The sequence below is a fragment of the Paralichthys olivaceus genome, chromosome 24, assembly GCF_024713975.1.
Source record: "Paralichthys olivaceus isolate ysfri-2021 chromosome 24, ASM2471397v2, whole genome shotgun sequence".
Lineage (NCBI taxonomy): Eukaryota > Metazoa > Chordata > Actinopteri > Pleuronectiformes > Paralichthyidae > Paralichthys > Paralichthys olivaceus.
In genome coordinates this window covers 11,773,794-11,789,975 of record NC_091116.1, presented here as the reverse complement: position 1 = coordinate 11,789,975, position 16,182 = coordinate 11,773,794, and the positions used below count along the sequence as shown (strand labels likewise).

Below are 16,182 nucleotides of genomic sequence, written 5' to 3'. Positions count from 1 at the left end.
GAGGAGGCGATGGCTCGTAACAGGTGAGGAAACCTGTAAAGCTCCCTGGTGTAATAAATGTGTTTTTCTGAGCTCGGCTACTTTATGGGGGGGGGGCTGCACAGAATCCTCTAAGTAGCTCTTGGGATTGGATCTTGAAGGGCTGGAGATAGAGTGAACTAACAGGGCACTTAGCCGCTATCTATGGCTAAACAGGGCTACTCCAGGATGTCTGAGGGGAGCTCAGGCCACCACTCATCCTCCAAGGCCTCTCCAGACAGGATGAGGCCTCTCGCCTCCTGCCGGGGCTCCACGGCACAGATGCACCAGAGTGATGGAGAGAAGGAGGCAGACAGAGGGAGAGAGACTGACAGCCGGGGATTCTCAGCTTCTCCGGCAGCAAACGATTCAAGTCATCTGATGAAATCAAGCTTGCGACCTCAAGGTCATCCAAAACCTGTGATTGTGTGTTGGTGCTGCCCCCCCCTCAGTGAACCTGACTTGTAAATGAATAGAAGGATCAGAATTGCATGTGCTATTTTGTGTTATGGTGAAAATATGCACTGAACTTTTTCAAGTCAAGTTTCTGGGAGTTTCGTGTAAACGCAGACATAGGATCTGTATTTTATCATTCTGATGAGATTATTCTATGTTATGGGAGTTTGTTCAATTATCATCATATGGTGCTTAAATCTTCTTTTTGGTTTAATGGCAGTTAGCAAACCAGCTCACAGGTGCTTTACTGCCACCCACTGGGAGACATATATACTGATTGATCAAACCATTTGAAAACAAAAGGGGGAAACAACCTGCACGATAACTAAAACCCTTCATAACAAATATAATTCCTCCTTGTGCCCATGCAGCTCTTGGTCTGGTCCCAACTCTTGTGGTCAAAGAAGGAAGAAGAAGAAGAAGAAGAAGTGGAGCCCTGAGCATGGTAATGCAAAGACAAAGAAATGTCAAAACAGTGTCGACCAAAATGCGCATTTAAGATATAGTGTGGTGTCAAAAAACATTAAATGCAAAGCATCACTTTGCTTCAGATTAAACTGCCTGAGTGTGTTTGAAGTAGTTAAAATCAAATCAAACACCATAAACAGCTTTAATCAATAAGAAGAGGAAAACAGGCTAATTTTGCAATTTGAAAATCACACGGTTATAGAGCACAGACACAGAAATAAAAAATGTAACATCTGAGAAAAGAATAACGATTTATTAATTTATGCATTTTTTGGTGGTTTTTATCCTGTAATAAATATATACAAATATAACCTAATCATTATATAATTGTGATTAAATAGACAATAAATTACAATTGATTTGAATAAAATAAATGTCCAATAAAGAGACTAAACTATTTGATAAAAGCAAGATAATTTCAGTTTTAGAGTCATTAAAGTGGCAAATAAATAGATTTACATTCATATTTTTAATACTAGACTTTACTTGCATTTAAGTATTTTACATTGGGGTATTGCAACTTGAATTTTCCCTCAGAGGTGTGTTGAAGTGTTTTCACCAGCAGAGAGCAGCATCAACTCAGTATTTTCAGTTGTTATATAGAGCAAAAGCTGTTAAAACCCTTTATAAACTAACTTGTAATATTTCCTTCTACCTGTAAAAACTGCAACGCTTCACTAATCAACCTTTGCAGTGAGACACCCCCGGCTTCACTGGAAACCACCTCATGAAATATTCAGGTTGGGGAATAAGCCACCTTCCTGCAGAGGCTGTTGTGATTGCAGCATCACTGATAATTTTAGCTCGTATAGGAAAGTGTGACATTTAAAAAACAAAGCTAGGATGTAAATTTATCCCAGGTGATTCTCCAGGTGATGTCCCTCCTCACCTCCACGTAACCTTGCAGGCTCTAATGAGGTCAGCTGCTTTTGGACGTGCCCCATAAGAGGAACTGAATCCTGCTGTTCTAAGTTTGTAGGGCGCTTCTATTGTTTCTCCTGCCCTGGATATGCAGCAGCTCTTGTTACACTGAGGCCTTCTGATGGCGTCACACCATCGGCTGCTGACAGCTCTAATTAATTGTGTTTAACTACATCAAGATGACTCAAGTAAACCAAGGACTGTCTTTGGTTACAGCTTACTGGTTGTTTTTCACCCTTGTTTAAGCGAAATCAGCTCTGTGCTCACTCAGGCAACGACAGTTAATTGTTACGTGACAAGTCCTCAGAATTTGTTGACTGACCAATGACAGTATGCAGAATCTGTAATTGCTTTGTTGCTAGGATCATGTGTTTGCTCAGCCATCGTTATATTTACAAGACAAGAGGTTAAAGGTGAAAGAGCAGCGCAACTACATCAGGTTGGACTCAGAGTGGCGAGAGGTCAGGACGCTAACTGCAGATTGAGGCTGCTCTTGAGTAAAGGATGATGATGATTTAAGACATTTATAGGAACCTAAGTATGAGATGAACACAATCACTGATCACAGTTTGCATGTTTTCTTTTATGGAGAAATCCCTTGATAATTGTTCTTCTTATCGGTTCACATTTTTGATATTTTGTGACATGTCTTAACAGCTACTGGATGTTTTACCACAACAAAAGACCCTGATTTTTCCTCTTGTGTCACCGTGAGGTTGATATTTGAGCTTATGGGAAAACCATGTTCCTTTCAGAGGAAATGATATTTCCTTCACCTTTCATTCGGCTCCGTGGCTACAGACTTGTGTCCACTCATTTGTGCCAAAGGTGTTTGTAACCTTGATTCATCAGCTGTCTCTCAAATTAGATTAGATCCTGTTACTAGTTGGCAAATTTGTGTATTGTACTTGGAAGAACAGAGAGGTGAACTGATACTACGTGATGCAGGTGGTATGGGTGGATTTCACAAGAACATTACTTCTCCTGTTCTATTGGATCTCAAAGGTTTTCTCCTGGATTCACGTCTAAGGACTAGGGAGACCACCGACGTTCATTAAACTGTGGTCATACTGTCTACTGTGCCATGATTGATTATTATTAAGGGCCCAACATGTGGCAAGAAGATATACCCTACCCCATTTCACCACCAGCAGCCTGGACTGTTGATACAAGGCAGGTTGGGCCCATGGTTTCCCATTGCTGCAGCCAAATTCTGAGCCGTCCATCTGGAGACTCTTGCATGTAAAGAAATAACCTTGTTGTTGTCTGCATGTGTGTGCATGCATCCCTGTGCTGTCTGCATGCAAGGTTTACATTACACAGCACATGTATCAATCCTGAAAACCCCTCTCTCCTGCTCGGACAGCTGTACATATCCTATTCTTCCCTGGAGGATGGGATTCTTGCCAGCTACCGACCTCACACTAATGCCTTGCCAGTGGAGGAAATCCCACAGAGGAGTGTGACCCGGCAGCTCGACTCTCAGACACGACTGACGGATGAAGGAGAAACTGCGCAGGAAGAGAAAGTGCAGTGAAAAGAACGAGACATCAAACAGGGAAAATCCTTCTTGAGGAGGCAGAGGTGAAGTTGGCTCCTGTGTCTGTTTTGTGTGTGTGTATTACACTGAGCCAAGGGATGATCCATCCAGTGATGGGGGTCGGACACGTTGCCATGGCAACCTTGGCTCCTGATCACCCCCCCACACACAACAGATCGGCTGGAGCTGGCACAGAATGAGAGCGAGCGAGCGGGAGACGGATCGGAGGAGAGGGGCGGGGGGTAGAGATGGCTTCAGTTGGCTGGAGAGCGTCCAGAGGTTTTGACAACAGCACAGTAATGAACAGGAGAAATGGAGCCATCATATAGAAGGGCCTGAGGGATAACCTCTTAATAGTTAGGGCCATCTGAAGCATCAACCTGCCATGAACTGGCAAGGCTCTCACAAATCCATGCAAAAAAACATTGAAATTCCTGGTGGAGTGTAAGGGACACAAACAAACATGTGACTAACACTGACCATGGTGCAAACGGATGAAGGTGTAAGTCACACATACAGATGTATGCACCAATAAATTAACATAATAATAGTTAAAAAACAATCAATTAAGAGGGACCAGACATTTTATTAACAGACTTTCTGCAACTGGAGTACTTTTGAAACTTAAGGCTTATTCCCTTTCTTACTGTTTTTTTTTTATTTTTTAATGAGAATTAAAGAATGTCATTTGTCAGTTTGTAAAGTAGACTTATGCCCTGTTCGGATGAATGTGGATATTTTGCAAAACAAACTTTTTCCTCTCCTCCACATGCAAACAGCATTTTAACACTTTAACATTCCAGTTTATCCACGTGTGCATTTAAAAGTGTTTGGGAAACAATGACGTCACAGCTTACATCACGTGTATCTACCGTTGCTTTGTGTAATTAGCATGCACCGGAAACAACAACAAGTCTAAAAAAGTCTCAGTGTCTGTGTGCTCTGTCAACACCGAAAACAAAGCATGACAATGTTGAGCTTATGTGCTGAGAAGACGCAACAATATTTTCAGTTTATCATGAATCGTAGACTTTTGCATATCACACATCCTTCTTCATTGATACATTTTTAATGTTCTGATGAAAAGTTAGATTTAAAGGTACAGTGTGTAGAATTTTGTGATATCTAGTGTTGAAATTGCATGTTGCAGCTGAACACCCCTCACCTCAGCCTCTCCTTCCAAACATGAAAAAGAACCTGTGATAGACTTTAATTGTCATAAAAACTCAAAAAGTGTTTAGTTTGTCCAGTCTGGACTAATGTAAAAAACATGGCGGGCTCCGTAGAGAGGACCCCCCTCAATGTAAATATAAAGTATTTGAATATGAAGGGCCTTTTCTGGGGTAAAGAAAACTACAATTCATACAATTTAGAAGAAATAAACTAGTGAAAACACCATGAGAATTATTCTACATTAAATTTCTGCCAATATATCTTTTCACCTAAATCTTACACACTGGACCTTTAAACGCCAACTGACCGTTATTGCCACAAGACTCATGTGACGTGTGTCTCTGTAGCTGGGCAACATCCAGCTGCTCTGATATCTGCAACAAATGCAGTGGTCACCATCTGTAAAGGAAATCGCCACCTCATTTAATTTTGCACACAGGTGTATGTTGAGTGCAAATCTCAGGTGTTTGCACGTGTTGAGATCTATGTGTGATGAGCAAGGAGATGTGTGACGCTGCAATTTCAAGTGACAAAGAATTTATTGAAGTCTCTCAGAATGAGTCATGGGTTTGGTGGTAGGAATTACTCTGCTCTTTCTTTGCTCCATCTCCTTTAACTCCTCCTCAGAGATTTCAAAACTGACATTAATCTTTGGTCACTCCTTGCAGAGCTTGAAGACTCCACAAATAAAACAGGCTCCTTTTCATCCAGCTTCTCCTGGATCGTTGTCTTTTCTTGTGCATTTTGATCCAATTCTATCTATGGTTTCTTATCCACAGTAGGCTAACTTGGACGAGGCAGTTGAGCGTGAAGCTATATCCTTGGCCTGAGGAACTTCAGAGTTCTTCAGTCCCAAGAATGAATTTTGCCTTGACTTGATTGTGCTCTCCAACATGAAAGAAATCCTGGGGGACATCTTATCTTTTGCCATGGCCTCCATCTGGTTATAGTATGAATTCATGACTGACATGGGTGTTAACACCTCAAGACCCTGGCTGATAACCTTGAGGAGCTCACACAGGCACTCCAGAGACTCTGCATCTTTCATATTTAGAAGTCCCTTGATGCAGCTGTGCATGGCAGCCTGGCTCAGAAGATTTCTCTTATAGAGCTCCGCTATGAACTGAATGGTGCTCACTGAGCGACTGAGTGTTGTCTCCCTCTTCTCATTGAGGTTATTACTGCCAAAGATGCTGTTATACTCTGTTTGGCAGAGTCTACCAAGCAGAGTTTGGAAGCTGACAACAACTGTTGGATCGGCTGTGGATGGGACTTTGACCTATAGACGAGAAATTCACAGGAGAAACTTGTTTAGACAATTTCAACTCACATTCCTTGGGAAACAGTGAAATTATATGATTATATATGTACAGTGTAAAAGGATTGCATGACTTACCATAGAGAGGCAGTGGCAAATGTTGGCATAGAGTCCAGTGCATTTCGGCCTGACCATCGCCTTCTCAAAGGTGAGGTTCACCAACTCCTTCAGACACTCCTCAGTAGACAGGTTCAGTGTCTTCAGCTTTGTGATCGAATCCTGAAGAGTTTCAGGAGTCAGCTCACTGAGGAGGATTGCAGCAAAGTTCAGCCTCTTGTTATTGAGTTGCTCGTCGCTCTCAGCTTCCTTAACCATCTTGGTGGATGAAGAGGCAGTTGTAACCTGTGGCTGCTCAGGCTGGGCTTGAGCACGTCCCTTCTTCCTTTTCAGGTTAGATGAAGCCTTTTGTTTCACAGGCATCACAGAAACAGCAGGCTTCTTTGCAGCCATACTATTCTGCAAGGTCTTTCCTTCACGCACAATATGCGCATACGTCAACGGCATGGTCTTCTTCTCTTCCACTGCCATGTTGTTTGTGTTAGCATTGAGTCCAGGGCAGTTAGGCCTGACCATCGCCTTCTCAGAGGTGAGGTTCACCACCTTCTTCAGACTCTCCTCAGTAGACAGGTGCAGCGTCTTCTGCTTTGTGGTTGAATCCTGAAGAGTTTCATGAGTCACCTTAACCATCTTGGTGGATGTAGAGGCAGTTGTAACCTGTGGCTGCTCAGGCTTGGCTTGAGCACGTCCCTTCTTCCTTTTCAGGTTAGATGAAGCCTTTTGTTTCACAGGCATCACAGAAACAGCAGGCTTCTTTGCAGCCATACTATTCTGCAAGGTCTTTCCTTCACGCACAATATGCGCATACGTCAACGGCATGGTCTTCTTCTCTTCCACTGCCATGTTGTTTGTGTTAGCATTGAGTCCAGGGCAGTTAGGCCTGACCATCGCCTTCTCAGAGGTGAGGTTCACCACCTTCTTCAGACTCTCCTCAGTAGACAGGTGCAGTGTCTTCTGCTTTGTGGTAGAATCCTGAAGAGTTTCAGGAGTCACCTTAACCATCTTGGTGGATGAAGATGCAGTTGTAACCTGTGGCTGCTCAGGCTTGGCTTGAGCACGTCCCTTCTTCCTTTTCAGGTTAGATGAAGCCTTTTGTTTCACAGGCATCACAGAAACAGCAGGCTTCTTTGCAGCCATACTATTCTGCAAGGTCTTTCCTTCACGCACAATATGCGCATACGTCAACGGCATGGTCTTCTTCTCTTCCACTGCCATGTTGTTTGTGTGTGCATTGAGTCCAGGGCAGTTAGGCCTGACCATCACCTTCTCAGAGGTGAGGTTCACCACCTTCTTCAGACTCTCCTCAGTAGACAGGTGCAGCGTCTTCTGCTTTGTGGTAGAATCCTGAAGAGTTTCATGAGTCACCTTAACCATCTTGGTGGATGAAGAGGCAGTTGTAACCTGTGGCTGCTCAGGCTTGGCTTGAGCACGTCCCTTCTTCCTTTTCAGGTTAGATGAAGCCTTTTGTTTCACAGGCATCACAGAAACAGCAGGCTTCTTTGCAGCCATACTATTCTGCAAGGTCTTTCCTTCACGCACAATATGCGCATACGTCAACGGCATGGTCTTCTTCTCTTCCACTGCCATGTTGTTTGTGTTAGCATTGAGTCCAGGGCAGTTAGGCCTGACCATCGCCTTCTCAGAGGTGAGGTTCACCACCTTCTTCAGACTCTCCTCAGTAGACAGGTGCAGTGTCTTCTGCTTTGTGGTAGAATCCTGAAGAGTTTCATGAGTCACCTTAACCATCTTGGTGGATGTAGATGCAGTTGTAACCTGTGGCTGCTCAGGTTGGGCTTGAGCGAGTCCCTTCTTTCTTTTCAGGTTAGATGAAGCCTTTTGTTTCACAGGCATCACAGAAACAGCAGGCTTATTTACAGCCAGACTACTCTGCAAGATTCTTCTGTTTCCTTCTCGCACGATGTCCGCATACGTCAACATGGTCTTCTTTTCTTTGTGAGTTGCTAAGAAATCTTGAGAAACTCTTATTCTTTGTCGTTGTTTCAGTTTTAATAAAAATAACTTGACTGTAAGTTATTTCCAAGCACACCAAGTAAATTACACGTACTAATGGAAGTTGTCTGTAAAATACCAGCAATAAGCTCAACTAAAGTGTACAAAGCCAAGTACTGCAAGTGAAGACTGAATGTCTTAGTCAGGGTTTTATAGCTTTCGGGAGGTCGGTAGGGCTTTTAATGCCTTTGATACATTTTTATCAGCCATAGCTTTGATCCATAGCTACGATGTGGCTTTGATGTCACTGATCCCTGTTGCCCAGGCAACAGTGGGTGTTTGGGGGTGGGGTGAGTGGTGGTAGTGGTGTCTGTGTGTGTGTGTGTGGGGGGGGCATAGAGTAAACAATATGAATATGAAAATACAGTTTGAAATAAATAGGGGGAATTAAGCCTTCTGAAGAAGTTTGGAGAAGAAGAAGACACAGTAGATGGCGGTTATGCACATTGATGTTGGTTGCCACCTGCCAATAAACCAAACAAAGAAGGAGAACAAGAAAAGTAGAAATAGATGATTGTGAGTTTGATTTACTGTAATTTATGGGCTCTGTAGCTAGTACACTGTTTTCTTTAAGTACTGGTTGTAAAAGTCCCTAAATGAATGAAAAATAAATATTAAATGAAAACTTTATGAGCATTTCTGCCATCTACCTACAGGTCTGTCAGCATGAATCTTTATAGAGTAAAGGACTGAGCGCTGTGCTCATGGGTTCGGTGGTGGGATCTGGCACAAGAAGCTGATCTGTGACCTGGCCTGGGACGTGTATAAATTATATGGAAATGGAAGCTTCTACTAAAATGATAAATGATAAAATGATAATTGGTCATTTTGGTTTAAAGGGGACAGTATCCCCCTCACCCCCCTACAAATTGGCTACTGCTCCCTCCATCAGATTTAAACTGAGCTTTGTGCAGCCATACAAGTACACACACAAAGATGCACACATGTACACACTACACTGAGTCAGAATCACTCCCCTTTGGCACCTCGAGTGGACCAACAAAGAGAGAGGGACATTTGCAGTGTGATACATCTTTGGGATGACACCCCTCAGTGGCGATGAGCTGTGCAGTCACAGGCGTTTAGCTGTGATGGCGACACTGACAGAAGACAATGCCTGTGTACACAGAGAGCCGCTGACGATATCTCAGAGTGACACGTGGGTTATCGCTGACACGCCAACACTGCGTCCCCAGCGCGTAGTTCCCATGAACCGCAGAGCTCCCAAAAGATAGCAAGACAGGCAGATGAGGAAAGGTGAGACATTTATCTGTGGAAGGGGCCAGCTGTGGAAAAAGTCTGGGACAAAACATGGAGGAGTTACTGCACCGACAACAATAAGACACACTATGACTTTCTTGTTATTCTTCATCTGTTTTTTACTTGAACTGGCTTTAAGTCAGAGCGGGAGTTCAGGGGGCAGAAAAACAAAACCAGACACAAATAGATGTAGGGAGAAAAGAGAGGGTCATTCATGGGTGTACACAGCCATTCGCCCCAGAGTGATTTGTGGATTAGGGGCCAAGGCCCGGCCGCTCGATCTAAATTGCTCCACATACTGAACAGATTAAGCTAAAAATGAATGGACCAACAGAGCTGATAGTCAGGCTTATGGGAGGATATTCTCCTTTCAAAAACACTCCCAGCAGCATGAGTAGAAACAGTGAGGAGGCTAAAGGCTAATGCAAGGAAGGGAATTAGTTTCTCACAAAGGAACACACTAATAGGGCTAGTATGTGTGTGCAATACTGTCATAGCATCATCATTATCACTATATCAAGGAGAGGGTCTCGGTGTGGATCAAACCGAAGCCTGGTTTGGTTTGTTTTACAGTGTGAAAACGAAAGACGACAAAGACATGCTGGTTCAGACCTTGGTCCAGACTTTCAGGAGTAAAATTATCACTGTACCTAAACCAGATTAGTCTCTACAGAGTTTAATTGGTGTCACAATCATCAGATCCCTCTGCTATATGAATTATTACACAAATAAATATCATGTAGACAATACATGGGTATTTTTTATTGCCTCCGGCAAGAGTGTGCCATGACCAGTAGGTGTAAAGACCACAAGACAAATGTCGAGTAATTGTGTGAAAATAAACTAATACATCAGAGTTTTTCTAATATATTCTCACAGTCTTATATTGTGTTTGGAAACCTCGGGGAACAGAGGATTTTCGTTTCGATTTTCGTATTATTTGCTCACATTATTATTAATGCACAAAGTAATATGAGCAGGTGGTGTCTCCCCTACACTTACAAAATGCCATTCGTGCAGCACACATGTTCTAGAGGTGTGTAAACCTGCAGAGCGGCTCTTAAGAAGCTTGCAGCAGAGGGATGTCCAGATGCTCCAGATACAGTCTCATACAGATACAGATACATAAATATTCAAACCCTCAAACACACATGCTGCTTGTCACTCTCTTAAGCCATGAATGAGCTGATATTGAGTGGAATAGGCTGCTCAGGGTTTATTTAATGATTGCTGCAGAGGCAATAGTGCACTGAGCCTCTATCCTGGGCTAAGGTCAGAGAAAATGCCTGGTAGTAATAGAGGTCCTTTACAACTACCAGGGGAAATCACTACTGATTTGTTGGTGGCCATGTTGGCTTTCTTACAATCACAAAAGCAGGAGAATTAACCTCTTGTAGGACCTGACCTGTAAATCCTGTGTGACGTGAAAGTGGATGGTGAATTCTGCATTGCGATTTTTCAGTGGATGGCAGGGGCCGAATTATGCGTTGATGTATTGATATCAGAGAGAAGTTCTCATTGGATTAAACATCTCGGGAGCTGGTGGGAATTCAGGATGGTTCAGCAGGACAGATGTTTGTTGTGAACAGGGCTTGAACCCAGGTTGAAGCACAATCTCCCGAGTCACAATATCCGTGATGCTGCGTTAATCTCCAACGTGCAGTGCTGAATCTGGACCTCCTCGCTACAAGAGTGACAGTTTGTCTACCTAATTAGCAGGGCCCAAGGCAAGGTTAGATTTCGCACTAATAACCATTTTTCCTCCTTCAATACATCATAATGATGCTGATGATCCCATAGGGCAACGCTGTAATCACTCACCTACTGACTCGGCTCCAATTATAAAGAGGCTGCTTCAGCTCTATCCCTTTTTCAACTTGGCCACTTCCTACAACAACCCCATCCTGCCTAAAACCGAGAAGTTGCTTCAGACAAACTTAATTGTTTTTGCCTCTCGAGCCTCTCTTACCAAAAAAGGGCAAAATCTTAAAGTAAAATCTATAAATTCAACAAAAACTTGCCTAAATAAGCCTAATTAATTCCCCTGCAGGGGCTTATGATGGGTTCAAATTGGTGACCTTTGACACAGAACACCGCTGACCAATAGCAAATTGACTTACCAGTGTTGACTTGTGAGTGAAGCCATTCTATGTCGAACCATATTCAACCTTCTAACTGGTTTGCAGACTTTTAAATGATTGTATGCATGGAAATATTTTTGTCTCATGGGGAAGTAAACAGCATGGTACCATTAGACTGTAAATAAAGATGGCTATCACACCCTCTTCCTCCCACAATCGAGAAATGAAACCTAAATATTCCAGATACGATATTGTAAATAATGATAAAGACATTGTTGTTGTTTTTTTAAATCACACTTTCTTCTGCATTAGAGTGTTTTCTAAAACCTAATAAATAAAAATTTTTATATAATGGTTGAGGCTCAGAAAACTTGTATTCAATTATTTTATTAAATTTTAAATCACTGGAAACAAACCAAAATGAAATCACAGGCATCAACACTCGAAATGTGCTTGATCAAACACTACAGAAATACTTAAAAGTCACTTGCAGATGATCAGAATTTTCTGAGGCGTGACAAAAACCTTGTATCTTCCTGTTTCCATACGCTACTTGAATATCTGTTGCCAGATGCTACTGGCAATGAAGCTCAGTGGTTTATGGGAACTGATGCCTATAAACAGATAAAACTGTATTTACTTTCCATTTATCTGGAACATCGCTAATCTGTTTAATGCCCCTTATGAAACCGGCCAGGCTTATGAGTCACGGTAAGAGAAGGAAATTAGGTTTTATCCCTAAGATGCTGTTAAAGGTGTAATGAATTATTAAGTGAAAATTAAGCAATGTAAATGGGCTCAGTGGCCATTCACGGGGGGATTCCAGTGTAAAGCCGGTTGATTTGGGAACATTTCAGAGGAGATATTTGCTGTGTTATGAGTTTAGCTGTTTTTCATTAGCTGCAAGTCATCAATTCTATCACACCAGTCATCGTCTCTTGGGAAATACTGAGTGTCAGGAGAGTGACATTCTTCTCAAGTTATTGGATCCAGTTATTTTTTCTCCAGCAGCTCATGCGAAAGCATAATTTTTACACAATTATTTTATGACGTGTTTTAAGTTTTTAGTTTTTGGCTTCATTTTTGGATAGTGGGAAGAAATGGAGACGTTGTTGGCCGTCTTTATAAACAGTCTAAGATCTATATCTTCATCGTGGCTTCTGTCCTGGTCCCAAGGCATTAGGCGTCTGTTTCCCCACAGTCCTCCAGAGCCTTTCTCTTGTAAGTAATGAAATAATAAAGTCTATAATTGAGGTCTGGGTATGCGGAGAGCTTTTAATGCAAACATAGATCTTCTCTGTGGCTTTCGAAATGATTTGAGGGAAGGTTTGAAGATGTAAGGAAAAATGAATTTGTGCCGTTTCCAAAAACAGCTGACAAGGAAAAAAGTGTCCGACAAAAAAAGCAGCATGTGACGCCTCCCCCATGTGAATCAAGACATCTGAGAGTGAGTGAGACAGTGAAAGAGACACAGGGAGGGGGAACAAGAAGAGAGGGATAATAGAGATGTTCAAACCTCCAGATAACTGCTTGAACACAGTAATGGGGCTGCCATTACACCAAGACTCAAATTTGTCCATGAACAACATGTCCCTATATAATCCATTTATTAGATGATCTAAAGCAGCTGGACGAACAATTTTCCTGCAGGAATCTATATGTTATCCAGTGGATGGATGGATGGATAGATAGATAGATAGATAGATAGATAGATAGATAGATAGATAGATAGAACTAATCCTGACCTTCCACCCTGTATATGTGAGTGTGTTGATCTGATCTCAGCAGCAGCTCCTCAGCACCATGGTCAGCTCCTCCTCCTGCTGCCATCTCACTCCCTGCTCTGTGATGAAGAGTCACCTTTAAAAAGCTGAGGCCTGAGGCTACGGAAGACATTTAAAACATGTCCGTCCAACAGGACCGTGGCCGGGGGGGGGCCTCTCTGGTAATGAGACACATGATACACCTGAGCTGCTCTGACGTCTCTCTGCAGCACCACAGGGTGTGTGAGTCACAGGTGTGAAGTTATCAGTCATCAGTGTGTCACGTTAACGTTTATCATCCCAAGTCGACATTTGTCACCCACAACTGTTCTGCCCCCTTAACTTCTTTAAAATGCAAATTCTAATATGAGGATCAATGCCTGTGTTTTTATAGTTTTTAAGTGCAGATCACAAAAAGCAAATAGGAAAAAACAACGGTAAATAAGAAAACCCAGGGACAAGTGAGAAAATACAATCCCAAATAACATAGCACGCTCGCAAACAAGAGCACACGACAGTTAAGTTAGTTGGAAATCACATAACACAACAACATTAACAGAAAAGGTGTCAACAAAGCTCGCTGCCGATTGGATGAAGGCACTGTCTAATGATTTGTTGTGTACTTTTTTGCCAATGTGCTTTCTTGTCATTGTGTTTTCTTATTTGTTGTCGTATTTTTTGATCCTTACTTTTGTAACTTATCAGTTTTGTGTTTTTAACATAAACCATCTTGTACTTGTTGATCTAATGTTTCCAGCTGTGTGCATTGGAGGTAAATAAAGTGGGGAATAGACCACAGTAACAAACCCACGCGTAAATGTGCCTGCGTATGGCACAAAACAGGGCGTAGTAATGTAACGCGCTACAGTAATCCATTACACGGCATGCCCTGTCTCCTCCTCCTCAGACACCACCCACCCACGCACATGCACACGCACGCCCCTACGTCCACGTGCACGACGCTTTCGAGGAGCGATGGTGAAGCGGCGGCGCATCGACTTGTCTGTGCGCACGGCTGTAGCTCCACGTCTGCAGGGGGAAGCTGCTGCGATGCGCTCCGGCGGGGTCAAGTTGGAATAAAGGGGGAGAAACGGCTCCGGTCAGACGGGGAAGAGAGGGAGGTTTTCCCCGCTGACAAACATGACTGACTGGTGACAAAGGAACCGGGGAGCCCCCCTCTTCGTGGCTGCGCCTGGCACCCGCTAGAACTTGGTGTTTTTTTTGGAGAGGCTCATTTTCCCGTGCTCAGCCAAATATTTTCATCCATCCCTGCGTTTTTCTTCTGGAGCAGCACAATGCCTGTCCGGAGGGGTCATGTTGCGCCTCAAAACACCTTCCTGGGAGTAATTATTCGCAAATTCGAGGGACAAAGTGAGTACCTCTCTTGCGCTCTTCTCCTTTGTGTCTCTTCTGCTGCATCCTCACATCACTTATCCACCAGGAAACCACCTCCCGCTCACTCCCTCTCAACCAGGCTCACAATGCTCACATTTCTTATTAGAAACTGCATGTCAGAGGTGCATGGAAGTTATTATAAGTATAATTAACCTTCTCCGTATCTAACACCTGCTTCATCTCATAGCTGCTTCTAAGAAATAATAAAGGGTTAATATTTTTAAATCACATCCCACAATGTACCTTAAATCCCCCTTAATAAAAGTTATGTGAATCTCTCATAAATCTGGTGGATGCAAAATCATCAGTTGTGCTATAAAATCTGTGTTTTACAGCTTTACTTACGTTTTATTATGTTACCATGTTTGTTATGTTAAGGCTCACTCACAGGAAGTGTTTTTGAACCATGCAAACTATTCAATCAGCTTTTTTATTTGCTGGATTAAAATACATCATGTCCTATTAAATTATCAAATCCTTATTGTAGTAATGTTAATCTTTCATCGTTAGTAAATGTAAGTAAAAGCTCCAGTTATGTAATTTGTTGCTGTGCAACCTACACAATTTCAATGCTTATTTGCTGGATTTTATAACTTTATACCTTTCAATGCACCAGTTATGTTAATGTTTCAGAGATAATTTGCACTATGGAGACCTGGTGAATGCAAAATCATCAGTTGTGCCATAAAATCAGTTTTACATCTTTCTTCATGTTATTATGTTTGTTATATTAAGTTCACCCCCCTCATAAAAAGGGGTTTTGAACAGTACAACCTAAAAAGTTTCATTTTTAATTTGCTAGAGGAATTTAGAATCAATATTAAGGCATCTAATCGAGGATAATCCTATTTAAACCCATTACACCCACCCACTGCACTTATTATATTTTGTGATCTTTTAAAATTTCCTCTTAATGTGTTGGATTGAATGTGTGATTCTCGACAGTAACTGAGTCATGTTTATGTGATCTTCTGCTTCCATTCTGCCCTCTCCTCCACAGATAAGAAATTCATCATAGCCAATGCCCGGGTGCAGAACTGCGCTATCATCTACTGTAATGACGGCTTCTGTGAGATGACGGGCTTCTCCCGGCCGGACGTCATGCAGAAGCCGTGCACGTGTGACTTCCTTCACGGCCAGTTCACCAGTCGGCACTCCGTAGCCCAGGTGGCCCAGGCGCTACTGGGCTCAGAGGAGCGCAAGGTGGAGATCACCTACCACCGAAAGGATGGTGAGTGGCTCTGTGTGTGTGTGTGTGTGTGTGTGTGTGTGTGTGTGTGTGTGTGTGTGTGTGTGTCTGAGGGGCTCAGGTGGCAGGAACCAGCACATGACATTAAGGCGGATGCCGTGGTCTCGCCGGCTGAACTACGGCCGCTCTTTCACCCCCTCTTTAAAAAGTAATCATTCTGTTTTGGTCTGTCTTCCACCTTTTGCCTTGTGACACACTGTGTGAATCCTGCAGACCCATCTACATAAGTGACTTTAACGTTATGTCTTAACACTCTGGGTACACAGGAGGCAATTTTTACTCGGCTCTATCTGGAACATTTTGCAGCAGCAAATCACTGAGTGCATCCATTTGGAACCCCGGGGGCGTGGAGGAGCAGCTGGGATGGTTTCCTCAGCAGCGAAGTCCAGTTTTGAAGTGATGCAGGTGCTGCACGGCTGAGGAAGATTAGCCTGCGCTGGATAGGATGTAGCTCACTTCCCTAAAGAATAATG

General features: G+C 42.9%; 2 protein-coding genes across 5 annotated transcripts in view; one reads left to right on the top strand and one right to left on the bottom strand.

The window, feature by feature from the left end:
• Positions 1-5,096: 5,096 nt before the first annotated feature.
• LOC138407056 (uncharacterized) lies at positions 5,097-7,929 on the bottom strand. The gene is made up of 2 exons (XM_069521404.1): positions 5,973-7,929; positions 5,097-5,855 (listed from the first exon to the last, which is right to left on the bottom strand). Exons 1-2 carry the CDS (start codon positions 7,887-7,889, stop codon positions 5,346-5,348), a joined length of 2,427 nt encoding a protein of 808 aa, XP_069377505.1. The 5' UTR covers positions 7,890-7,929; the 3' UTR covers positions 5,097-5,345.
• Positions 7,930-14,210: 6,281 nt separating this feature from the next.
• The window catches only part of kcnh7 (potassium channel, voltage gated eag related subfamily H, member 7), a 50,648-nt gene continuing 48,676 nt past the window's right edge, over positions 14,211-16,182 (top strand). For all 4 annotated transcript variants that reach the window (XM_069520665.1, XM_069520663.1, XM_020104497.2 and 1 more), the window contains exons 1-2: positions 14,211-14,436; positions 15,461-15,691. In XM_069520665.1, the coding sequence (XP_069376766.1) occupies positions 14,361-14,436; positions 15,461-15,691 (307 nt within the window). In that variant the 5' untranslated portion in view covers positions 14,211-14,360. The remainder of the gene's footprint in view (positions 14,437-15,460; positions 15,692-16,182) is intronic.